The sequence below is a fragment of the Dasypus novemcinctus genome, chromosome 14 (assembly GCF_030445035.2).
Source record: "Dasypus novemcinctus isolate mDasNov1 chromosome 14, mDasNov1.1.hap2, whole genome shotgun sequence".
In the NCBI taxonomy this organism is placed as follows: Eukaryota; Metazoa; Chordata; class Mammalia; order Cingulata; family Dasypodidae; genus Dasypus; species Dasypus novemcinctus.
In genome coordinates, this window is record NC_080686.1 from 32,791,987 (window position 1) to 32,819,318 (window position 27,332).

At 38.7% G+C, this 27,332-nt stretch overlaps 1 protein-coding gene across 8 annotated transcripts in view; it reads right to left on the reverse strand.

The window, feature by feature from the left end:
- The window catches only part of NCOA2 (nuclear receptor coactivator 2), a 314,552-nt gene that overhangs the window by 6,049 nt on the left and 281,171 nt on the right, over positions 1 to 27,332 (reverse strand). For 7 of the 8 annotated variants that reach the window (XM_058275637.2, XM_058275633.2, XM_058275634.2 and 4 more), the window contains 9 exons: positions 26,486 to 26,701; positions 24,514 to 24,643; positions 15,749 to 15,914; positions 13,047 to 13,325; positions 12,110 to 12,187; positions 11,065 to 11,299; positions 9,231 to 9,408; positions 8,257 to 8,455; positions 5,882 to 5,971 (listed from right to left, as the gene is read on the reverse strand). In XM_058275637.2, the coding sequence (XP_058131620.1) occupies positions 5,882 to 5,971; positions 8,257 to 8,455; positions 9,231 to 9,408; positions 11,065 to 11,299; positions 12,110 to 12,187; positions 13,047 to 13,325; positions 15,749 to 15,914; positions 24,514 to 24,643; positions 26,486 to 26,701 (1,571 nt within the window). The remainder of the gene's footprint in view (positions 1 to 5,881; positions 5,972 to 8,256; positions 8,456 to 9,230; positions 9,409 to 11,064; positions 11,300 to 12,109; positions 12,188 to 13,046; positions 13,326 to 15,748; positions 15,915 to 24,513; positions 24,644 to 26,485; positions 26,702 to 27,332) is intronic. The other variant, XM_071207850.1, reaches the window with a different exon arrangement.

Genomic DNA, 27,332 nt, shown 5'->3' on the forward strand with positions numbered 1-27,332 from the left:
AAATCACTGAATTAGGAAGTTATTTTAAAAAAAAGTTTGATTCACACAGAAATATATCATTATTACAGAAACATAGGAGATGAAGGTTACTCCTTATCTGTTCAGATATCTGTAATGCCAATTTCCAGTTATTACTCAGGGATTAGAAGGGATATACAAGGAAACATCATGAGTATCTACAACAGACTGTTCTCAGCATGAAACAAAGTCTAAATGGATGCATGACATTCAAGTGGGGAAGTAGGGGAAAAGAGAGTCTCAGGATGGATGACAACAGAGAAGGAATTCTCACCACAGAGCTGCTAAAGGCATTCTGATGGAGAGAACACCCTTTATTGACTAAAAGTTGCGGCAGTGATCCCAATGCTAATCTTTTCAGTTTGTATATAGTCAGCACTTAGATGTGTGCAAAGGCAGCCCACCCTGCCACATCGTCTCTCCACCATGCCCAGCACCAGCTCTGCGTGGGAGGTCCTTTTCTCTCTGGGGTGTTGCTTGAAGTGTTCCTCCTTACCCATCTCTCCTTCCCTCTTACTGGTGCTGCCTGCAGGCCAAGTCTTCTCCAAGTTGCTCCTTTCTTCCTAGTTTTATTGGCCTTGGTCATGGTTTCCCTAAGTTTTGATTCCTAGTCCAACCACATACTAGCTTTGTGACTTTGGGTAACTTACCTAAGGCCAGCTAAAAATGCTGGGGAGACTGAAATATATTTGGAGGACCTGGCATAATCCCTGGTACATTAGACACCAAAAAGTATTTTGTTTCCTCTTCCTCATAGTCAAATCTTTACTGTCTGACCCACTAGTATTTGTGAACACCTTTCTCTTCCCTTTAGGATCTAAGCAAAAAGAGAAAAGGGAATGGTGCCCAGGAAGGAAATAAGTTTGTCCTTTTTGGCCTTCTTCCATGGTTACCTGCAAAAAACCCTTAGAAAACTCTCAAAAGAACTGTGTTCCCTGGAAGAGGGTGGGCAGTAGAGTGAAGGGGGTGGAATGCACATTCTGGGGTCAGCTTATTGGCATTCATTTCCTAGTACCACGGGACCTTGGACAGGTCACTTAAACTCTCAAAAGTAGTTACACCATATGGCTGTAATGTGGACTAAATGAAATTATCTAAATAAAGCATTGTTTTTGTAATATTTAAGAGGCAGGGAAGCAGACTTGGCCCAACGGATAGGGCATCCGCCTACCACATGGGAGGTCCGCGGTTCAAACCCCCGGCCTCCTTGACCCGTGTGGAGCTGGCCCATGTGCAGTGCTGATGGGCGCAAGGAGTGCGCCCCGTAAGGAGAGCCACCCAGCGTAAAAGAAAGTGTAGCCTGCCCAAGAATGGCGCCACACACAGAGAGCTGACACAACAAGATGACCCAATGAAAAGAAACACAGAGCCTCAGTGCCGCTGATAAGGATAGAAGCGGTCACAGAAGAACACACAGCAAATGGGGGCGAGGGGGTGAAGGGAGAGAAATAAATAAAGATAAATCTTAAAAATAAAATAAAATAAAAGGCAGAATGTGGGACCATACAATGTTCTTTATGGCAGGCAAGGCTTTTCTTCTTGGAAGTAATGTCCAAAGGGAAAGAGATGTCTAAGGAGTAAGGATATAAGGCAAGTCTATTCCTGGGGCTCTTAGAAGAACAGGAATGGAAGGCAGGGCTTCTGGCCTGCCTGGGCTTCTGAGGGGCTACCCCAACAAGGTATCTGCTGTGCTAGAGTTGGCCTAGACCAGCACAGCCACACACTGAAGGGGGAGGAAGGGAAGGTCCAAAGTTTGTTGTGCTGGACTCAGGGAGGGAAATGTGATCCTGGCTTCCCAAATGCACTTTTCCCCCACAGAGAAATGAAGGGCTCAGAGGTTAAGTTTCCTGGCACTTTTGGGTTAAAATGAGCTGTCCTCTGTGGGAGCCTAATGATAACTTAATGCCATCACTCCACTGGGAAATGAACCCCAGGTGGCAAGCCACTCCTTTTTGCACATAAGCCATCAGTTACTGATGTGGCCACTATCTGTACAGACCCGGCTGGAGAAAGAACAGGAGGCCTCCAGCCCCAAGTGTGCTTCTGGATCAGGGGTTCTTAACCTTTCTTAGCCCTTTTTGTTCCACGGACCCCTTTGCTAGTCAGATGAAAACCACGGACCCCTTCTTAGAATGTAGCGGTAGATAGTTTTATGGAGATCAGAAAAAATAAAGATAACAAGTTGATTTTTTTTCAATTCAAGCTCAAGGTCCCCCTGAAATCTTTCCACAGTTCCTATGGGGGTCCGTGGACCCCTGGTTAAGAACCCCTGTTGTGGATGGATAGCCACAGGGCATTTCTAACCTCTGTCTATGGCACATTGACAGAGTCTAAACACATGGTCAATACATGATATATTCCATTTTCTGTTTTGCTACTATATCAGCATGTAAACCATTTAGATGAGTTTCTGTGCATTTGGGTGCATGAACTTTATACCATCTGGCCATGTACAGATAACATCTATGGACTCTCACATAGTCAACATCTCTGCCATCTGTGACAGTGGTTCTTTAAAATAAGAGAAACCAAATTCAGAAATTTAGCATAATATATTATTAAAACCTGAATTAAATTTAAACCATTTTTTAAGCTTGAATGGTAATACTAACAAACAAACTGTTCAAGAGGCAGAGAGAACTTTTAAAAAGAGAGCTATCTATTGCTAAGGGTTATATCCCATACCCTAAAAGGGCCACCGAGTCCTATTTATCTGGCTCTATGTCAAACTGTTCGCAGAGCCTTCCCAGTAATAAATGTGCTGTTGGGCACACGACTCAGTTGGGTTCTAACCACTAATTATTCTATTGTTGCAAGATGTGATTGAACATAGTAGTATCAGTCTCCTTAGAACAAGCAGTTAAGGTAATAAGCAAATAATACAACTGATATACAAGATCGTTACCTAAACAATAAAGTATAGAAAACAGATAGAATAAACACAGACTTAATTAAGGAAGACAGCAATTATAAGCTGATTCTTCTTTCTCCTCCTTAAAATCTAACATGATTCAGAAAAAGCAAAAATAAATCAAAGTTTGCTCTAAACATGACTAATTCTTTGCTATACGCAAAGAATGTTCAATGCAAAAACAGGGCCAAAATATAACTATAAACTCACTCTAGGGCAAAATTAGTGTTCTTAATTCATATGCCATCTTCAGATCAATTAAAATGAGCTTAAAGAAATAACTGTTCACACAAAACCATTGTGTAGCAGATGAAATGAGAAGGTATTTTTAAAAAAATCACAAGCTTCCAGGATACATAAAAATGTATAGATATTTTCATAGTGGATACAATAAAAAACAACTGAGGGAGTGCTGAGTTCTTAGCCAGCGAAGCTCTATCACAGTCCCTAAAGGAAGAGCAACAATCCCCCAAGTGCAAAGGGAAAGACCAAAAAAGAATGAAGGTCCAACAATGAGCCCTTGATACTAATGACTACGCTTGTGAGCCTGTGCACCTGAAATAAGAACAAGGCCTAGAGCTGCAGGGGGCCTAAGATTTACCTCCTGAGAGCCTCCTTGTTGCTCAAATGTGGCCAGTCTCAAAGCCAAACTCAGCATGTAAATACGTTGCCTTCCCCCCAGCGTGGGACATGACTCCCGGGGATGAGCCTCCCTGGTGCCGAGGGATCACTACCAAGTACCAGCTGATGATGTAACTAGAAAATGACCTTGAATAAAAGGGTCAACTCAGACCAGCAGAATATCTCAATCTACATATAATACCAGGAGTTAAAAATGCTTTTTGACCTGAATAAAAGGGAGAAATGGAAAGGACAAATGAGTTTATATGGCTATGAGTCTCCAAAGAGCCGGGAGGTTATGAGGGGTTGCCCTTATGCACACCTGAGCAGAGTCCCAGAGACAGATAAAGTAGATACAACCCCAGGTATTGGTTCTGCTGAGGGCTAGAGACCCACAGGTTCTATGGTCATGGCAGATGGAGTTCAGTGCCATGTCAGTTGGCCCTACTTTGGAGTTTGTGTTTCTGCGTGATGGAGCTGGACTCAGATGTGATCTTTGTTCACAAGCCTCTCCTGTTACTTTTACCGGAACTGTAGTTGGTGCTGGGGTTTAATATATACCCAGGGGACCTGAATATCTGGACTGACCATGTGATAGCCAGGCCTTAAGCCTCAACAGAATTCAGCTCCTACACTCCGGTTTATTGGACTTACCCCACTCAGCTAACATGGAGTTGAAGAAGGTCAACCACCACACCAGGGAGCCAAGAGTGCCTATAACTGAAAGCAGGAGGATTGCATCCAGCATCCATGTGGAATCTAAGCCCCCTCTTGATATAGATGTGGAGTGGACACAACCTTTCCAAGGTCCACAGGATGGAGGAATAGAGTATGGATTAGAGTGGACTTATTGATATTCTATTCATGAACTATTGTGATTAATAATCGAAGAAAATGTGGCATTGGTGTGGAGAAAGTGGCCATGGTGGCTGCTGGGGGTAGGGAATGGGAGGAAGAGATGAGGTGTGGGGGCGTTTTTGGTACTTGGAGTTGTCCTGGGTGGTGCTGCAGGGACAGTTACCAGACATTGTATGTCCTCCCATGGCCCAGTGGGTGGAATGTGGGAGAGTGTGGGCTATGATGTGGACCATTGATCATAAGGTGCAGCAGTGCTCAGAGATGTATTCACCAAATGCAATGAATGTCTCATGATGTTGGAGGAGATTGTTGTTATGGGGGGAGGAGTGGGGTGAGGGGTGTGGGGGTATAAGGGACCTCATATTTTTTGAATGTAATATTAAAAAAAATAAAGACAAAAAAAGAAAAAAACGGAGAGAGCCAAGACAAAAAAAGAAAAGACAATAAAAAAAGAGAAAATAAATAAAGAAAAAAAATCACAAGCTTCAAAAACTATCTTTGGGAAGCAGATGTGGCTCAAGCAAATGGGCTCCTGTCTACCATATGGGAGGTCCAGAGTTTGATTCCTGGGGCCTCCTGGTGAAGGTAAGCTGGTCTGCATGGCAAGCTGGCCTGAGTGGAGAGCTGGCCCACATGGAGTGCTGGCCTGCACGGGGAGCTGGTCTGAGCAGAGAGCCGGTGCAGCAAGATGATACAACAAAAAAAGACACAGGGAAGCAGATGTGGCTCAAGTGATAAGAGCTTCCACCTACCATATGTTAGGACCTAAGTTCAATCCCTGGGGTCTCCTGGTGAAAAAAAAAAAAAAAAGAGAAAGTGTGCCTGCACGGCAAGCCAGTACCCGCTTGATGAGCCAGTGCTTCGTGCAAGTGAGTCATGCAGCAAGATGATGATGCATCAAGAGAGACAAAGGGAGAGTCAAGGTGAAGCACAGAAGAGACCAGGAACTGAGGTGGCGCAACTGACAGGGAACCTCTATCCCCATCAGAGTTCTCTAGGATCGAATCCTGGTGAATCTTACAGGAGAGAAAATGAGAAGACAACACAGACAGCAAAAACAGCAGGGTGGGAGGAGGGAAAGGGGGGAAAATAAATCAATATATAAATCTTTAAAAAGAAAGAGAGACAAAGAGGGGAGATAATAATAAGAGACATAGCATAACAGGGAGCTGATGTGATGCAAGAGATTGAGCACCTCACTCCCACTCTGGAAGGTCCCAGAATTGCTTCCTGGTGCCACACAGAGAAAGGACAAGTAGATGCCGAAGAACACACAGGGAATGGACAGAGAGCAGACAATGGTGGGGGGGTGGGGGTGGAGAAATCAATCAATCAATCTTAAAAACAAACACACAAACAAAACAAACTATCTTTAATCTACTGGTTGACAATGTACCTATGCCAACTTTGGTCTACAAATTATTCATGGCTCACTTTACTATCGTATTCACATATTTCTTTGCTGTTTCTTACCCGTGAAGCATCTCCCTCCTGCTTAATCATATCCATTCCAGGCAGCTGGTTTGGGAAAAGGTTGCCTCCCCTCAGAGCAGGGTCATTAACCTGAGGGAACAAGACACCACAGTGGCCATGCTCAGCAGGATGTCCAAAGGTGAATTGGATAAGAATGGACCACCAACCTTCCTCCTCTTCTTTGTTTGTTGTTTATATTTTTATTAGAGAAGTTGTAGGTTTAGGGAAAAAATCATGCAGAAAATACCAAATTTCCACATACGTCCCCTCTCATGGATTTCCCCTAGTATAAACAGGCATTAATGTGATCTCTTCTTTGTTTTTAGGAGTATAACTAGGGGAAGAAAGGACTAGTTGAAAAAGTTGCATTCCTAAATCTGTTCTTCCATTTATATATATATTTTTTGGGGGGATGGAGAAACATGAAAATACTTATACTAATAATAGAAAATATATATACTAGATGCCTTCAAAATTAAATTTCATATGGATTTTTAAAAATAGAAAGTCAAATTCAACAGAGAGGATAATATTGGGAACATTTTCATGCCATAATGTGTTCACTTTTTTGACTGGTTCAAACTAGACCAATGACCCACATGTGGGACTCTGAAGTCACCTGAGGGGCTCCTGTTATCTTTGCTACTTAGGCAAGTTATTAATTGTCAAGAGCAAGCGTGAATATCCGAAATGGTGCTGGATTTTGTGAATTTAATCTAAGTGAACTATTCATTAGCATTCATACATTTCTTTTATAAAATTACAAAATATATGTACAAATGCTAATACAGGAATCATTTCGTCAGAAGACATTAACTGCAGATGTACTTTTAAATCAATTTTGATATTTAAAAGTGTTTTTTTTGTGTGTGCATATGCATGTGTTTGCTTTTAGGAGACACCAGGGATCAAACCTAGGATCTTGTACATGGGAAGCAGAAGCTCAACCACTTGAGCTATATCTGCTCCCTTCAAAGGTTTTAATCCATGCAAAAGTCTCAAACCAATATGGATTATTAAAGATATACAAATTTACTTCTGAGTAGGTTGGATTAGGGTCCATACTAGACCATTCTACTAGCAAAATAGGAATCATCGGTGGCTTACTTTTTGTAGAAAATTCAACATCAACCCTACATTTTCTCCACTGAAAAGATAAACTATATTTCTCATTTATGTCTATTTAATTAACTTACCCAAACAGACATTTAGTCATCAATTCAACTATAAAAGTTACAAGTTATTACATATATACACACAACACACAGTGATTCCTTAACTTGCAAAGCGCTTTAACTTCTCTTCTACTGCTTTACATTTTATAGAATTAAACACTGAAACACTGTAAAATTTAGTGAAATTTCCACGCAAATTATGGCTTACCAACATCAGACTTAACAGACCCGATCAAACTCAATCTCTTACCATTCCCCCAAACATGTTTTGATTGAAATTTTTGTTGTTGCCAGTGACTTATAATAAAGTCATTTAACCTTTTCCTGGCTCAATTTCTCCTTATGTGAAGTAAGATTTAGGGTCCTTACCACATTTTTTCTTTGCATTCTACTAATAAGAAAAATAAGACCTTGAAAAATAAGATCTTCTATAAATAGAATTAAAAAATTATTAAGCCTTTATCTCTACCTCTGGATAAGTCTGTCACAGATTTTGAATCCCAGGTTGGATACCTACTATCTCAAAAGATTCTTTGCCACCTAATGAAGCTACCTAGAAACGGTAGACTCATTTTAATCTTACTCAAAACAAAACAGAATTACTAAAAAAAAAAATCCACAAAAACCAAAAAATCATCGACCCTCTCCCCAAATCATGGCATCCACATTTCAAAGATTAATAAGAATAATTTTAATGATCCTTAGATAATAGGATTACCTTCATCAGTTTCCCTGCCCTTGTGAAGTATCATTTAAAGCTAATTGGATGACAGGTGAATTTGGCCTTTGCTTTTCAGCTGGTTTTACATTTAGAAAAAAGTCAGTTCTTAAACTATAAACCCAAAATGAAGCTATTTAGAAAGCACAATCACCATGCCATTTTTAGAGATTCACTTTAGATATTGTACATTCCTTAAATAAAAGAGAAATTTAAATGACAAGAAAGTTAAGAAATATTAAAAAAAAAAAAAACGCTTGGGCAGTCAGGAATCCTTCTATGTTTATTTCACCACCACCAAGTTTTCTATTAATCTCACAACACTGGTAAAAAAAACAACAACAACAACAAAAAAACCTCTTAAAATAAATGTAGGAGTGACAGCAGATGCTATGTATAAGGAAAGATACATTTAATGCACAAAAAGATAAAAAGCTATGATGAGAAGAAACCAAACTGCTTCTCTTTTCCTGAGGGCTCACCTGCTCAGGACCCAAGGAGGACAATCCTGATGTAGGCACAGAGGTCACTGAGGTCATGCTGATCTGTCCTGTCATCTGGTTCATGTTGCTCATACCACTTGTATTGGTACCCATGGACACACTGATGCTCATATTGTTATTGTACATGCTGGTGTTTGCCTGCTGCCCGAAGTGTGGTGGGGATTGTTGTGAAAACATGCTACAAAATAATAAAAATAATAAAAAGATTAAAATGTTTAGAGCCCTATGACAAACAGAGGTGACATTTCTGTGTACTTGTTTCTCAGGCATTTACTTTATTTATTTAGGAGGTATCAGGATTGAATCCAGGACCTTGTACATGGGAAGCAGGTGCTCAACTACTTAGCTATATCTGCTTCCCTCAGTCATTTAGTTTAGAATGAAGGAACCTATGTGAGTGAACCTGGGCTGGTTCACTATCTACTAGGTATACTGAATGTGGTTAAAACTCATTAATTTACTAGGGTTGACCTAACCAACTGGGTCAGAATGGGGTGAGAATGGTGATGTCTGACATAGTAGAAGTGCTCAGTGAAGCTATAGAGACAACCAAGCTCTTTTTAAATATATCACCATGAAGATCTAGAATTATATTCCTTATTTTCAGGCCTGCATCAGATAAGCTATTGTCAGTTTTTATCATATGTATAATAAATGGGTGTTTTCTAGGTCACTGGCTTCCATAGCAGTTTCCTTCATAAATAGGTGGAATGGTACCTTTTTAGGGTAGGTCTTTTCTCCCAGTTTTACTCCCAAGGCAAAGGTAATTAATAAATGATATATCAGGGGCGAAAATGGCCACTAAGTTATTGTAAATTCTGGTGACTTCGGGAAAATAAAGTGGCTTGATAACTTAATATTGCTCACTTGAGCAAAGTTTAAAAACAAAACAAAACAGAAGAGAGACAGGTGGTCTGTCCTCATATCAAAGAGACAGTGAAACTGTGTGTTACCTGTTTCCACCCATATTCCCTTGCGCCCATCCATTTATATCTGAAGAGGTCTGATAGGCTGGATTCGCCTGAGACTGCTGTATCATGGGACTCTGGGTATGCGCCATCCTGGGTGACATCAGAGGACTCTGGGGAGTTGTAGCCCCAGTGAAGCCTGGATCAGGTTGCTGACTTATTCCTTAAAAAATAAAACAAACACCCAAAGGAGACTGTTAGTTTTATTTTAAAGACAAAGGGTGGGGTTTGCGGGGAAGTGTGAAGAGATTATTTCAAATTAAATATGCATAGCTAATTACATTCAAATACCTCATTATGTGCTGGTTAATGACATACATTTTTAAAAGACTCCAAGCTGGGATAAAATACATGAAAAGATCACCATACCTTTATTCTCTATAGTAAAGGGGGTGCCTAAGAACCATATTAACTACCATGACAAGAGTTAGAGAGAGAAATTACTATTCTTTTCTCCATATTCTTCCCCATATCAAGAATGGGTAAAGGGAGTGGATGTAGCTCAAGTGTTGAGCGCCTGCTTCCCATGGATCAGGTCCTGGGTTCAATCCCTAGTACCTTCTTAAAAAAAAAAAAAAGGGCAAATACGTATATTTCTCCTTGACCTGAAATAGTCATCATCTTTAAATTTTAACCTATAATAACTATTGGATTGTTTTAAATGATTAAGGTTCAGCTACACATCAAGTCAACAAATTCACGTAATTTTTCACTGAAATAAGTCATTCTACGATGAGACAGATCCATTTTAAAAATAAATGTTCATGATTTAGTTTGTTTTGTCTTTATAAAGGGCCTGTGGCATTTTGGAATTATCTAAGACTAGTGAGAGTAAGAAAAAAAATTCAACATTAGCTTATTGTTCAGTTTGAAAAGCAACTGGCATTTGTATTAAAAAGAAATGGAGGAAAGGAATTGAAAAACAAAGAAGACAACTTCTTAGAAAATGGGATAATTTAAGTCAAGTCAAGGACAATTGTCTAGTAAATTTGAAAAACATGCATATTTAATTAATATTTAAATTAGCCATAATTAAAACTAAAATCTTTTTGTTCCTTTAAAGAAATAGGAGACTTGAATTCAGTCAATATAAAGACATGATAGTTATTTATAGATACTTGGCAAAGGGTAAGGAAAGTAATTTTGAATATTAATGTTAATGTAAGCACTTTTATCAATAATTCAATTATAAATTGAGTAAGGCATACAAATATTAATATTTATGATACTATATACTTGGTATTTCATCTCTTAAGAATGACATTAAGAAAACTAAGAGGTTTTCCATTGTGGTTTATATATAGTACTTTTTAAGAATTATCTATTCATTAAAGATTTGGTATAATCCTTAGTATTTTTAAAAGTTATAGAGTATTATTTTTATATTCATGTCTTTCAACATTTTGTATATATTTATTGATTTGGGTCAGACTCATAGGCTCTCAAATATAAATAAATATATATATTCACCTATGTTTATATAGATATTGACAAACATTTATGTTCATATATTCATACACACTCAATACACACTAGGTAGACACACTACACACACAGACACTTACTTCAGTCATTCTTAAAATAAGACCTGCACTCAGAGAAAAGATGGTACCTAAGCTGAGAAACGAGAAGGTACTGTACTGCACTTGGGGACTCCTGACAGGCCCTAACATTCCTCCCGGGTTTCCTATTTTTCTGTGGTTAGCCAGATCCATCTGGGAGCCATGCAAAGAGCTGTGAGTGAGAAGCTGTGACCCAGGGTTGGGAGACACTGGGGACAAAGGGCTGGTGAAAGGTGGTGGGGTTGTAAGTCCGGTACCATAGTTTGGAGGAAATGGAAACTGCTGAGCATTTGCCTGAGGAATCCGGGGGTTGCTCATAGTTGCTGGTATACCACCAGAAGCCACCATGCTTGGTGTCATATTCAATCCTTGTCCTCTCATCATCAAAGTTCGCTGCTGAACTTGCTGTTGCTGATGCATCTGTCTCTGTCGAAGATGCTGGTTCAGGATTTCCCTCTGTCTCTGGGCCAGCATCTGTGCATTAATAGGTCCCTAAAATTGGGGAAAATACACAAGGGAAAACATTGGGGGTATATAGATTTTAAAAACAAACTGCATATTAATAACAGAGTACCAAATGGCACTGTTGCATGTAAAATTATTTGGAAAGTAAAATTACAAGGAAAGAACATGTATAGAGCTGAACTAGTGGTTGAAAGTGTGAGCTCCTAGGTTGTACAGAAATGATATGATGACTATTCTGAAACCTTGCCATGACTTAGTTAAGTTCAATGCTCATATCAATTCACTCTGGACTAACAGCTACCTAGGAGGACCTCAAAATAATACTAGCCCTATCTATGAAGACTCTGTGATATAAACCTTGAGGATGGCAGTTTAGGGTCTCATTCAAGGGATATTCAAGTCTAAAAATGAAACCAAATTACTGCCCAAAGGTGGCTCTGAGCACTTCAGCAAATGCTGAACAGAAGCAGGAAGAAAGGGGGTAAGTAGGAAGAGAGGGTAAGAGGAACATATGAAGTGGCCAGAACAGCACAGAAGGAGAGGAAGGTGGGGTGGGAGAGGGTTACAGTACTTGCTGTCACTAAGAGGTATAAAGGTTGTGTACGGGTTCAAACAATGTACCTGGCATAAAAATGGCAGTGTTTTACAGGAACTGCAAAAGTAACAGAGTAGATAGATAACTGGCTGTTGTTATAGATGCAACGTGTTTATCATATTTTATGACCAATTAAGTTACTTTACTCAAGATAAGGGGGAAGAAGCAACAAAGGAAGTAAAATGGATACAGGCAGAAATAGAACATGAAAACTGACAGGTGCCAGGCATCTGCTCCCTTACCTGTGTCGGTACTCCAGGCCTCAGAGTCAAGTTCACATTTGAAACATTGCTGATTTGATTCATTAGTGGCTGGCGATTCTAAATATATACATATAAGAATCAATACTTTTTTTTCCCTCTAACAGAATATATTTTATTTCAAACCACCTTTCCTAAGTAACCACCCTCTCCAATCCAATGTCTACACGCTAATGAATATTAAAATGACAATACTGGCAGCTGAATTCCCTTTTAAAGCTAGTTACTAGTGAGGTTTCACATTGCTTATAATTACTTTGGATTATTTGGAAAACAGAAGGTCTGCAAGGGAGAAAGGAGGCCAAAAGGAAGACTGAAAAAAAGGCAGGCACTAAAATCACTCATAAAAACAAGACAAGTTCAAAGCCCATAATGTTATTATTTATGTAATACAGAAATCTGTCTGGGTCTGTTTCAATGGGAACACATTTTCCTAACCTAAACAGCTATTCCATAAGGCAGCATCACTCTACCATTCGGCAAATAGTTACCATTTTTATCATGAGATACCAGTAACAACAGCAGCCACTGTTTTCCCGAGTGTCTATTTGTGCCAGGCAGTGTGCTAGGCCCTTTAAATATTTACATATTGCCCTCGATCCCTACAACAATCCCATTTTACAAATGTGAAAAACCGAGGCTTAGAGAGCTCAAGGTTTAGACAATTAGTAAATAGGAGAGCTAGGAAACCAAAGGATAGCTGCTCTGGACTGGAGCGGGGTGAGTGGGGGAGGAAAAGAAGGATAAGAAATAAAGTAGAAAGGAGTATGAAAATTGTACGATTATCTCGGAAAAGTTTTTACCTTCTAAGAAAGGGTGGAATGAGATTTAAGCCCTCCAAAACAACACACAGATAGCTGTACCTGAGCCTCCAGATGCCACCACCCTTGCCTTTCCCGGTACCAATAGAAGAACGCACCTGCTGTGCTTGGAGGCGATGCTGAAGTTGGAGTCTCAGTTGATTTGGCTGGTTCTGCACAAGGCCAGTGGGCCTAAGGCCGGGTCTGGGTTGCATACGGAGCGTGGTATAACTGGGCCGTTGTCCCATGGTGTGAAAGTTTGGATCCTGCATAGGAGTATAGCTACCCTGGGCCATCTGTGCCTGAGATGCATACTGCTGTGGGAACACGGGGGCCTTCTGCTCCATCATGAGGTTGGAATCCTGACTTGAGAACTGTTCTGGATCTACTGCTTGGCTCTGAAGAGAAAGCCCCGGATAACAAACAAACAAATAAAACCACTAAAAACGGCAAAGTAAACATAAGGCTGTTTCCTCTTATTCTTGACCATTTGAAGCTGTTTATACTGCACAAACTACACAAAGACACTTTAAGCTTATCCCACTTTTCTCTCTAGAAAATCCCTATTTGTTCAATCAAGCCAGTTGCACAAGGAAGGAAGCAGAACTCAAAGGGTCAGCTGTGCCTTCCCAACTCCCAGCAACACTTCTTAGTCCAAGGGAAGACGGACAAATGGGCCAAGACTACAGAATACCTCCTACTCTTTCCACCAATGAAAGAATGAGATGACTTTAAAATGCTATCTTCTATAAGTGGTAAGTTACTGATTATCCATACCTGTTAGAAGTCATTTTAATTGGGCAGGCACCATGGTTCCTAGCTGGGATCAGTAGTGTTGGGAGAGCCACCACCATTACCCTCATTTTGGAGATAAGGACAGTGAACTTGGAGACAAGAAAATTGAGACTTGGAGACATGAAGCATGCAACAAGCTACCCAGCTAGTAAGTGGCGGGTTCCAATCCAGATTTGTGACCCAGGATCTGAACTCCTCAAGTGGTAGACAACTGCCTTTACTTTTTTCCTGGAGCCACCAGAATTCCTATATACTCCAGCTTTTGCCACCACCTTCTAGATATATTGAATATGGTTAAAACTCACTGATTTACTAAGGTTGGCCTAACCAACTGGATCAGAATGTGGCAGGCATAGAAAACCCAGAACTTATCTCTCCAAGGGGGAACACTTTAGACCTTAGACCTAGGTGGCCCTAGATGTCTATGTGTAAAGAGAAAAGCAGTGCACCTCGCTTACTTCTCTTTCTAGGATTAACTGCTACAAACCTGATGTTATAATGGAAGGAGGAGAGGACCCGAGCAACAATAAAAACTCTCCAGGCTTCTTTAGCCTAGTAATTTCCTAGACCTTCCTCAAACCAGCCTACCCAAGTCAGACGAGGTGCCAGGATCCTGGGCTCAGATCTGCATGGCCCTGAGGTAAATAAAGCTTTGAGAGCTATAGTGTCTGTTCATCTTCCCATGATGGTTTTAGAAATGTGGATAGAGTCTAAGCAGAGGAAACAACTCATTGTTGAATTACTGCTCTGACTGTATACATAAAATAATCTCAGAACTTTACTCCAAGGATCATTTTTCAACTGTCACTTTGATGTACTGAAGGATAATGATATTAAATGTGAAATTCTAACTACCCCTAAAAGCAAAGCATACCAGCCACACAGGAAATATTTAAACTCCATTTTCCTTTCTTGATGTATTTCAGGTTATATCATGAAACCACAAGTCATCTTGTTCCATTCTACTTATCTCAATATGAATTGACATGTCTTAACTCCCACATATGTCTGCTAAACTAGGAATTATGACAGTACTATTTTAATGCTTCAGAGAAGTCTCCAATGACTTGGCATCTTGCAGACCCTGATGACACGTCATATGTCTAAGTAGTAGGTGGGACATGGGAAGGTACTTTTTGGTAATAAGAAATAAAAGTGATCATGCTTAGTAAAGAGGACAGTAGAAAAGGAGGTACTGATAGTTTTTTCTAGGTTACTCTTTATACAGTAAACCAGGATGTACTACTTTATATATTTAATTGTACATTCAGGTACATTTTAAGAGTAGCCAGATTCAGATAGTACTATGTTATTTCATGAGACTGTGTTAGGTTTAAATTATTTCACTACTATAAAGCACTTTCAAACCAGAGACTAATTACTTTTTGTTAGTATTCTAATTACCTGGAGGAGTAAAGCTAAATAAAAACACTAAGATTTTGGTTAAGTTCTTTTTTTTGTTGTTGCTTATATTCTTTATATTCCCACTTATATCCCAAGATTTATTGTGAGCTAAGCCCACACAAAGTTCAAATGATTAATGAGGTACAGCCACGGCTAATATAACTTCCATTAACTTGTCTTCCAAGCAGGTTTCGGTACAAAGAGCCTCCTCTCACTAGCCCATGAATGCAAGATTAACATAGGGATCATGGACTAAAGGAGGCCACACTGGCTTCTAAATGAAAGAGTTCTAGGTTATTTGGGAACAGTGTTCCATTTTGTTTCTCCATTCTCTGTTCCCTGATGATCCCTTCCTGTCAGGAAGGGCAGCCACTGAGTGACCTGGACTCATGTTTTTGCCTTTCTGCTCAATAACCCAAACCATACGTAAAAGTCATTCTCAGGTAAATGTTTATGTGGGAATGGCAAGGAGCAGGGGAGAAAGAAAACGGGGCTAGCTTGTTATAAGGAAAAAACAAACAAACAAAACAACAGACTTCTGATAACATGTAAACTAAAGAAAGTAGGTACCTTCATGTCCACGAGAGTACTCAGTTCCCGTCAGCTTCCCCTCTGCACATACCTGGCTGACCAGTTCAGGGATTCCCAGAGCTCTATCAATCTCTTCTAGGCCATCAAAATTCCTCAAGGCCAAATACAGCTGATCCAGGAGCGCTCCCTCATCACTTGGAGACTCCGATGCAGGATGTGGACAGAGCAACTCATCTGGAGAGCTGCCAAATGGCTGCCTATAAAGAGAAAAACAAAAATTTTGGTCCTATAGAAAAACTAGTTGATTAGAGAAAAAAAAATTTTTTTCTCTTAAAGGCAAAGTATCAATTGACTCTCCAGGTCTTGGTGTAAATTACCGTACTAGCCCACCTAGAACAAAATAACAATTTCAAATAACAGATTCAGTTTATTCAGGCGAGGCACAAATCTAGATACCTGACATATGATACTTGTTTTAATTCTTCCCATTTTATAGATGGCAAAGCTGAGGCACAAACAGACTAAAACACTTGTCAGAAATCACAAAACTGGGACTCCAACACAGATCTACCAGATTCCAGAGCCCACCTATCCCATTCCCTTTCCACAAATTTTCAGACTCAAGCATGTGTATTTATATTTATATTTATTTACTTTGCACTGAATTAATGAAAGGAGTTTCTGAATGTTACAGGAAAGCCTAATTGATTTTACAGTCTTTTTCTATGGGAGACTATGATGACCTAGCTAGCTAGGAGGGAGTTGTAAGCATAAGAGCGACCATAATTTTCTTGAACTCAGCTGCAGCTATACTTAACCTCGCTGAACTAATACTAACATTCTTTTTCATGAATAAGGAGGACTTGTATGCACTTATTAAAGCTCTTCAGCACTTCTTGAGTGTGTCTGATAGCATTCCTAAGTTAGATACGTAAGAAAAGTGGATCATAAATATGAAAATTACATTTGTTGTTATAAGGTAATAGGTGATAAAATCACAAAACTACAACTCCAAACTCTATGGTATACAAAACTCCTATATTAAATGAATGGGGGGAGATTTTTAAAAAAGTTTCTGAGTTACTTTAATAACAAAAGGGGAAATGATACATGTCTTTTACCAGTCTATTTTGCAATCTTAAGAGTAACTAACTGACATTTTAGGGAAAGTAAAAGTAACCTCATTGTCAAGCAAGTGAGAATTCATCAAGGGATGAAGTTAATTTTCTAATTCAATTCAATATATCATTTTTAAAAAAAGACAGCCTAATATGCTACTTTGGTCTAGAATACTGAAATACTGGCATGTTGGGTATTAAAACCAACAAGTAATTTCAAACAGTTATGGAATAGTGCATTAAAAAATAATCCACGCTCTTCATTTGTCCCTTGTTCCTTTAATTACTCAATTCAGTGTGCCCTCTCACAGTGCACTGGACATTGCTGTCCCCTGGCTCCAGCCTGCACCCCCACTGCTCACGAGGCAGTTCAACCTGGCTGGGCTGCCTAGCCTGGTTACTATGCTATCCACCCAGTGTCACTAGAGTTCCATACATTCTTAAAGGTGTCCATCAACAGACTCAGTGCTCTCAAAACCTTGGAGGAGTTGGGGAATCTTTCTATATTTGCCCTCTCTCACCATCACATTGCCTTTGTTCTCACCGAAGACATCAAGGGCTTTTAATTGGTCTGGGGTGCGTGTGACCTGGGCTTTGGAATGTTTCAAAGATCCCCAGGTGATTCTAATATTCAGACAAGTCTGGGAACTACTGGGTTAAAAGCATGGGCTTTGGGGAGCAGATGTAGCTTAAGCAGATCTGTTAGACCTTCCATAGATCCTGGGTTTAGTTCCCCCTGCCTCCTAAAGAAAAAACAGACAACGGACAAGAAATGAGCAAAAAGACAAGGAAACCATCTCAGGGGTGGGGGAAAAAAAGCAGGGCCTTTTGTTTTCAGACTACCTGGGGTAGTAGACTCCAGACCCAACCACTTCCTTGCTGTGACTGCAGGCAGTTATTTAACCTCTATGCCTTAGTTTCATCAAATGTAAAATGCATATAATAGTATGTCATACCTATTTCAAGGGACTACTGTGCAGATCTAGTGAACAATCCACATAAAGAATATAGAACAATGGTAGGCAGTAAGTGCTCAATAAAAGTCAGAACTTATTTAAAAAAAAAGATATCATATACTATGATTGTTTTCTTATTGGCCTTCCCGCTTTTCCACACTCTCCACACTCTCTCAGAGCTAATGTTTTGAACCCAAATACAATCAGATTACTCCACTACTGCTATACTTTGGGAATAGGAAGAAGATGCAGAAAAGCCTTAACAGCAGACAGAAAACCAAAGAACTGCATAACATGGAAGCAAAGACAGGAAGAAATTCCCTAAAAAGGAATGACCAATATTGGGATGCGGTAAGAGTTTCATGAAAATGAGTTCAAGTCAGCCAAGTGTGGACGTTATGGATGTCATCTACCTACCAAATTCCCTTACGTCTAAAGACCTCATTCCCTAAAGATGATAGCTAAGTGAGTCGTTATTTTCGTTTGGCCTTATTTTATATTTTCAACTTTGGTTGGTTTCTTCAAAGGCTTCTTTCATAACCTTCCAAGAAGCCCAGATTTTTTCATCTTATGATAAGCTAATGTGAAATTCACTCTTTTTAAACTCAACGGCAACAAGTTTGCATGGATTTTGCATAAACACAGACTTCCTGGTCTTTTCATCTGACTGAAACCCAGTTTCCAAAGGAAGGAGAGGAACTGCCTCATGCCTTACTAACACAGTTCAGCCCAATAAAAGACCAGCCACACATTCAAATCTTTAAAAAAAAAAAACCCATAAAATTAATGCAAATGTTTATTCACATTTAAACAATTTCCTACATAATAAAAGAATCCAGTTTTGTTAGTTACTTTTCTTTTTCTCAATTGAAAATATCAAACTAATGCATCACCTAGTTTAAGAAGTAATAAGACCTCCAGGCTTTCCTATCTTGGTCAAGGCCTTCTTTAACTCAGCTGGGACTCTCCAGATACTTTCCTAACCACATGTTTTTTTTTTTGTTTTGGTCTCTCAGATAGTCCTAAAATGAGGCTGTCAGGTTCCTTTCCCTAAAGTACTTTAATAAATGTACTAGCCTTACTCAAAACTCTTATGTGGTTCTTGAGGTCTCACAGGAAAGATATCTGAGTTCCTGTGACAGAGGTGGGATTCAAGGACAACACAATTTGGTAATGCCTTTCCAAACTTAACTCCTGCAACGACTTCCCCATAAGCACTGTGATTTCCCGGCATGCTGGTCAATTCATCTTCCTCCAGAACATGCCATATACACAACCATAACTTTAAGACCTACCATTCCATCCTTCCCACTCTCATCTCTAAGATTCTACCTTCCCTTCACTGATCAACACACCTCCTTCTTGGCCACTCCTTGACCACGACCCACCTTCTCTCAACTCCTGTCCCACCGCCATGCTATGTTGAACTGACACTGATATTTATGTCAAAAATGTCAAGACTGTGCCAAGGAAAACAAATTATGTTTTCTATCTGTTGACCCAGTATTTAAACATAAATACAGCATATGTTCCAGTTGATGAAAATAAAAGGCCAGGCTATCATACACTAAAATCCATTTTTATAGTCAGAAAAGCACACTGAATTGAATTGTGATTTGGTATTATTAATTTGGGCATACCATAATTATATCACCCTCCCCTCCCCCAAGAGACATCATAATATGCTTGGCTTAGAGAAAAAGTATTGAGCCATACCTCTAATCCCAGCTATATAAATGGACAAAATGTAAGATATCGTCCTACATTTTTTGTTGGGTTCTGGGGGATGAAGCTAGGATCTTGTTTGTGGGAAACTGGTGCTCAATCACTGAGCCACATTGGCTTTCCTGAATTTTTTTTTTTTTTTTTTTTTAAATCTCGTTCATTTTGCTTGTTTGTTTTTGTGTTTTCAGAAGACACTGGGAACTGAACCTGGGACCTCCCATGTGGGAGGTGGGTGCTCAATTGCTTGAGCCACATCTGCTCCCCCCCCTTACATTTTTGGTAATTATAATTATAGTTATAATCTAGGTGGCATCTAAAAGACACATTATTAAGGCAAAGATGAATTCAGAGAAATAAAGGAAAGAACATGCACAGGCTCGAGGCTGGTACAAAATAGTAACTAATTAGAAAACTAGCAGTAGATAGAGTTATCATTGATAGAAACACCATTTCTTGAAATTTACACTTTTATTTATGGACTAGTATGGTGTTAAGGATGGTTAGGATAAGTAGGAGATAAGGTCAAACTCTGAACTCTTGCTTGAGAACTCATAGCATGACCAGGTCTTCACTTTCCACAAGCTTTTCAAAACTCTGCAAAAAAAGCAGTGCTTACTGTATGATCAGAAATACTCAACAAAAGTAGCCTTACTCTCAGATATAGTTCAAACAAGAGAAAACTAAATTAACTTGGAAATTTTGTATTTGCTTATTGTGAATTTGATAAAAGGCAGTAGTTACTATATTTAAAGTATTTATATTTTTATAAATCCAAGAGACATTTTAAAAAAGCCATCTAAGTATCTATTTTACATAAGGGAAGAATGAAAGAAAAAATAAAGGCAGTAAAGAAGATGGAAATTACAGACAAACTAATGCTGGGTTCATAAGGTCAAAACATTAAAACACCTGTGCCTAAATAGGTAGGCAGTAATAATATATTAATATAAACTGTTATAAAAAGGATTTTTTAGAAAGCATGTTTTTTCTCCTATTTTAAAAGACAAACATGGTTAGAGCCTTTTTTATCCATCACTTTTGAATTTCTATGACAATAAGAGTACCATAAGTTTGTTATAAACTCCTTCCCAACAGTATTATTTAAAATAAAGAAGTGGGATAAGTGGCTGGGAAAACTGAAATAAATTGAAAAGTGGTGAAAATGTACAAAGAAAATGGTTAGGCAGTAAGAGAAGCAACAGAATAGGGCAGTGCTGAGTCACAGAAAATCTGCACAGTAAACTGAACAAGCTGACTCTGCAACTGTGCTATGTGTAAACTCTGGAATTCTTTTATTTTTTGTTTTGACAGAATTCTCATGTTTGGGCAACAGTGAAATCCTAGCTTTGAGCTTAGTTTTCCCTAGAAACTAATCTTTGACGTTTCATCCAAAAATAACAACCAGGTCCTGGATTTAATTAATATCCTGCATTTGTATTATGTACAAATTTCCATGGAAATGGGTGGGTTTTTAACACATCAAAGAAACAATGAGAAAAAGTGTAACACTCAATGATACCATGAAATTAGAACTGCAGAGTTGGAAGGACCTTGAGAAATGACTATCTCTATGTATGACTGACTACAGTGGTTGTTCACAGGATGTGCGATACCTAAGCAACTCCAGTGATGGCAGTTACCAACACCCTTGGTAGCTAATCCAATAGGGACCACACTTACTGAGGGTCTTCCTCTGTGTTAGACTCCCACTGCCTTGTTTCTACTCAAAATGCAGTCAAAGGAGCAGCATCACCTGGTTAGAAATGCCCCCACCTGGGGACTCAGAATTGCATTTTAACAAGACCCCAGAGGTGGTTCATAGGCACAGTGAGGTTTGCAAAAAAAAACAAACAAACAAGTCTTTGGCTTCTCCCCCTATGTGGAATGAAATACAGGGTCAGCACCTTTTTTAAAATTTAATCTCCCCTTCCCTTCTTTTCCCTCAAGCACAATAACTCTAGTTTGAAACTTTTTCCTTACAAATCCTAGTGCTGGCACCATATTCAACTTCAATTTTTTAAAAAACTTTCATTGAATCCTCTGATTCCTTTATTACTCCCATAAGACACGGAAAGGAAAATGCATGCCACAAACGTAATTCAGAGGTTGTACAATACCACCTAAAATAAAAGCCTTTACATTCCAAAGTAGGATTCACTCTTAAACCTGTGTTGTCAATTTTTTAAAATCGAAAACCAAAAAACAAGAGACTCTGGAGATATATTACACAGTTATTTGAGATTTCAGAAAACCTGTTGACATTCATCATTTATGAATTTGATAAAATTATAACCAAATTTAGACTCTGAACAATAATCCCTGAGGGAAAAAATATTCAGATTCCAGTAAGGTTCTTTACAATTATTGTGCCTATGATCCCAATTCTTCCTTTGCATACGAGTCTAACAAGTTTGCCTCCTGGGAAATGTTGCCTGCATCCTTTAAGTTCCCGTACTGTCTTGGCTTAGGCTCCTCTCCGATATTCCTGACTGAGGGCTCCCTGCCCACCCAACCTAGGGCACACAATGCCATCACTTAGGTCTCAGGGTCACCTATGGAACTTCTGCTTTGACTGCCCTGCTAAAAAGCAAGGAGATTATGCATATAACACATTTTTTACTGTTTGTTGGGATTGCAGGAACTAATGAAACTCGCAAAGAATGTTATTTATTTATTTAAATCCATGTAGGAGAGAGTTGGGGCTTTGAGCTACAGCAAAGCAAAAGAGCTAACTTGACACTGCTGGATTAAGTTGAGGGAACCTGGAAAGAAGTTGACCCAGGCCAGTTGTGGGTCTAACTGGGAGAGACTAATGCAAATCCTCCCTGGAGAAAAGCAGCCACAACTTAGGCCCCAGGTGTTACACTGATCAAGATCAACTAACTATGACCTGTGTACTAAACAGCCAAAGCGGCGCTGATGCAAAATACCAGCAATCGGTTGGTTTTTATAAAGGGTATTTATGTGGGGTAGAAGCTTACAGATACCAGGCCATAAAGTGTAACTTACTTCCCTCACCAAAGTCTTTTGCCATGTGTTGGAGCAAGATGCCTGCCGAAGTCAGCCAGGGTTCAGGCTTCCTGGGTTCCTCTCTTTCCAGGGTTCATTTCGCTCTGGGCTCAGCTCCTGTTTTCTCCACAAGATCAGCTGTGAACTATGAGATTCTCTAGGCTTTGCCTCTCTCCACAAGGCAGCTGTTGACTATTAGGGGAACGGCTCATTTCTCTACCTGGGGCACTCTTTCCTCACAACCAAGCTGCTCTGTGTGCTTACTTCCTGGGGCTCCAGTTCAAGATTCTAGCATCAAAACTCCAACACCCCTTTTCTGCAGGTGCAGTTTCTCTGTGAGTCCTCACCCTCTACTGACATGGCCCAATCAAAGCCTTATTATTTAATCAAGTAAAAGTAAACCTTTGAATCCAATACACTCTAATATGCCCAGAGGAAAAGACCAGTTTACAAACATAAGCCAATATTTCTTTTTGGAATTCATCAATAATATCAAACTACAACCTCCCAATGAGAGATTACCAAATAATCAAGGAAACAGGCTACCACAAGTGACAGTCAAATTTAGAAAGCCCAAGGAATTCAGATACTGTGATTAGTAGATAAATAACAAAGCAATCTACGAATATAATAATTAAAGTAATAAAAATGTAATCACAAAAAGGAGAAAACAGACTATGAAAAATAGCTAGACAAATGAAACTCTTATAAATGAAAAATATAATTAGCTAAACATAAATAGATAAATAGTAAACTGAATGCAGTACTGAGACAAGGAAATGGAAAAATACTCAAATGAATATGGAGGGGGTAATGAAAAAGTTTTGGCAATGGATGATGGTAATGGAAGTAAAACTTCGTGTATGTAATCAATACCATTGAATTATATATCTGAAAAGGATAAAAAGGGAAATTTTGGGTTGTTTCACACACACAGAGTGAACATCACAAAGAGTGAACCCTAACATAAACAAAGGTATATTTTAATGCAAAATGTTAATATTAGGATAAACTGTGTGTGTGTATGGGGGGGTATACGGGAATTCTGTACTTTCGGTGTGATATTTCTGTAAACCTATGACTGCTCTAATGAAAAAAGGAAAGAAATACGAAGGGTAGAATGAAGAAAGTCTAATGTAGAAGAAGGTATCAGAATCCTGGAAAGAAAAGGAGAAATGAAGGAGGCACAGTATTTAAAGAGATAATGGCTAAAATCTTTCCAGAACTGATGCAAAACACAAATCCATACATTTAAAAAAAACCACAACATTTACCAAATATCAAGTAGGATCAATAAATATACCCATGCCTAGACACATTGTAATGAAACTACAAAACAGCAAAGACAGAGACTATTTCAAAAGCAACTAGAGAAAGATCACTTACAAAGAAAATAGATTAGACTAACAGAAAAACATGAACCCAATCAAGCTTGATCATATACCACTCCCTTGTTCAAAAAACTTTTTAAATGGCTTAACAAAAATAGTCTGAATTCAGAGGTTGGCATTTAAGACCCTTCAACTCTATTACTAATACAATTCTTCCAACTATGCCCTCTGATACTGCTTTATATAGATTCAATATTGGCTTAAAACTAGACTATATATTGTGTTATCCTAAACATAATTTGTTGCTTCTGTAACCTTCTGTACCTTTGATCACACTTTAACCAGCTTGACTCGCTGCCTCCTGAAATTGTAACCTTCCTTCAAGGTTCTGAACCTTCCCCAATCATTTCAGCTGTATGATTTTTAAAAACATGCATTTATACTACATACTACCTCAAATTACAGTCACCAATGTACATATTTTATTTTCCAATTAAATTGTAACTTCTTTAAAGTCATGCCCTAGGTCTTCCTGATCTTTTTATTTCCCCTTCCACTACCTGGCCAATAGACTAGACAACAAAGTCTGAATAAATGAAAACTGGTCAGGCACCAACTACTCAAAAGAAAAAGATGAACCTTTAGTATAGGTCTAAATTAACTTACAGGATTCATGATCCACTACACTCTTGGATTTCCTGGGTATTAAGGACTCACCTGTTTTGGCTGGCGAAAGATGCCTGGTCTATAGGAAGGATGCTCTCAGGCCATGGGGCAGTCTGATTTGGGGGAGCTTGTTGTTGGCTATACTGAGGTCCCCCCATATTCATCTCTAATTCAGATGGCCCTAAAATAGGGAGAAGGAGGGAAAAAAAACCCTCATAATTTGTAATCAAGCGTATTTCTGCTATGTAACATAAAGAGAAATGTCTGGTGTACAGAGACTGGAAAAAACTGAAACAATAAAAAATATCTGGGTGGAAATAACAAAATAAAATTTTTTGTTTAGAAATAGAAATGAAAGCAATAAATATCAAGGCTAATCACCCACTTTAGGAATTACCTAGATGAGCAGTTCTAAACTGTCTGCTCTCAGTACCCTTTATAAAACTTTTGTTTATGTGGGTTATATCTTATAGCTACTTACTGTATCTGAAAGGCAAATTGAGAAATTTTTAAGAAGTCCTATCTAGGCCACTCCTAAATTTTTATTAACTGCACTTATGTTAGTTCTTCCACCAGAGCAGAGAGGAGGCTCAGAAGACTTAGATGTGTTCTTTCTTAGAAGTTCTTTTTAGATGTTTAAAGCTAATGTGTAATATGAGCTTTAAAATTATTATTAGCATTATCTGTAAACCTCATTTATTCCTGTCTTCCATTACAAGAGATAAGTTTCTGCTGAGTTCCTGCTTTTTCGAATTTATTAAAAATCAGAGAAATTTACTTACAAAATGAAGCTATAGAGCCACATTTTAAGCTTGAAAGCTAGGTGCCCTTCAGAAAAGAAAAATGGGGGTAAGTTAAATTTCTGACTAATGTTGCATAGAAATCTGGTCATTTTTAGCCCTCTCTATGTGGCACTCAACATGAATCTATATTTGGGAATTCTCGTTAATTCAGAGCACAACAAATGTAGAAAGGCAGTAAGAATGTCATTTCTCGGATCACATGGGCTGAGCCATTATATAACTTGGTAAATTACCCAAAGTAGGATAAGAATTCTGGATTATCTTGTCAAAACGATTTTGTCATCTTTCTGTTAATTATTAGCACTTAGTGTGCAATATCTTAAGCTTATGAAAAAGTACATAAACATGAACGTATCTGAATTATGCCCAATATACAAGGTAAGAGGAAGGCTAGTATGTCAGTGATTATCTCAAGTATGAGTTGCAAAGACCATTACTTTTTTTTAATATAATAGCTTTGAGATATATTTTACCTACCATGTAATTTATCCATCTAAAGTGTTTGATTCCATGGCTTTTTTGTAAATTCATGGAGTTGTATAATCATTAACACAATCAATTTTAGAACTTTTTCATTACTCCAAAAAGAAACCCTAAACCCATGCGCAGTCACACATAACCACTCCCCTAATCCCCGAGCCCTAGGCAACCACAAATCTGACTCCACAAATTTGCTTATTCTTGACATTCCATATAGACTGAATCATACAATATATATTAAATCATTAATTTTAACAACACATCAACTATATCCAAATAGAATACTAGTGATCCTCACATTTTTGAGATGTCTTTTAAGACCTTACATCATCACTGAGGACCTTGGGAAAAGTCTGATTTAATAGGGTAAGGGGTGGTGGCTTAGGAATCTGCATTTTTAAAGTTCCAGCTTTAGGAACACCTGCTATTCATGCAACTATTTTTTCATTTTTAAAACATCATTTAACATTCATGTATGATACCCTAACTCACTACGCTGAATAGTTGAAATTAGATGACTTAATGAAAATTGATTATAAAGTAGTGGGCTCTCCTATGTAACTCTGAAATTCTGTAAGTGTTATACAGAGTTCCAGCAAAATCCCACTTGTGACAGGTTAACAAGGGGGATTACCTAAAGTTCAAATCGGGAGCAAGTCTTGGAAGAACTTATGGAACTGCTATTCCTTTCTAAGAAATTGTAAAAATTAAAAGCACAAAGAGCACTGGAACTAACTTACCTATATTCATGACCTGAGACTGAAGCATCTGTCTTTGACCAGGCTGGCTGCTGGGTCTCATGGGAATGCTGGCTGTTGGGTTCCGAATCATACCTCCTTGGAGTGGCCGATTCATGGGACTGGTGGTAGCAGCACATGTGACTCTCACAGCTGAGCTCTGAGGGGCCCATTCTCCAGATGGCATGGTCGGCCGAGAAGGATTACTCCCTATCATTCCTGCATATAAGCCAAATAAAACTGAGAAATGCAGCAACTGAAAACATATTCAGCATGTATGAACACCAGATGTTCTCACTCTGCTTAAGACAATCAACCTGTAATACATAGTTAGCCCAATAGCTAACTCCTTCATTTAGGCAGACAGGGGCTCTTAACTAAGAAATAGCAAATGGCACAATTTTTCATAACGTGAATTTGCCACTCTTTATAGTTTGTAAATGTTGTTAAAATTGTTCCCATATGTACTGAGAAACAGGTGCTGTGGCGTATGGATAACCCCAGCTTCCTTCCTCAGGAAGTGAATCACATTAGCTGATATACACGTCAATGCTTTACTTTCCAAAAGGAAGGTGAAGCTAAGAGGAACAAGGTAAAAACTGATAATTACAAACCAAAACCACAGAGAGCATACAGTAAAGCCTATGCTAAGACTTCAAAATCTTAGAATCTCTTTCAGAGTATTGGAATTTGTTAAGTTTCAAAATTGATCAAGATAGCTTCTAAGGCACGAGGAAATTACATGATCTTTCTGATACTCATTATTGTTCTTTCAAGCCAAAGCAAAGAAAATCCTACTACTTTAATACACCTGGGCCGCCACATTCCTAATTATACAGATATAATCTGT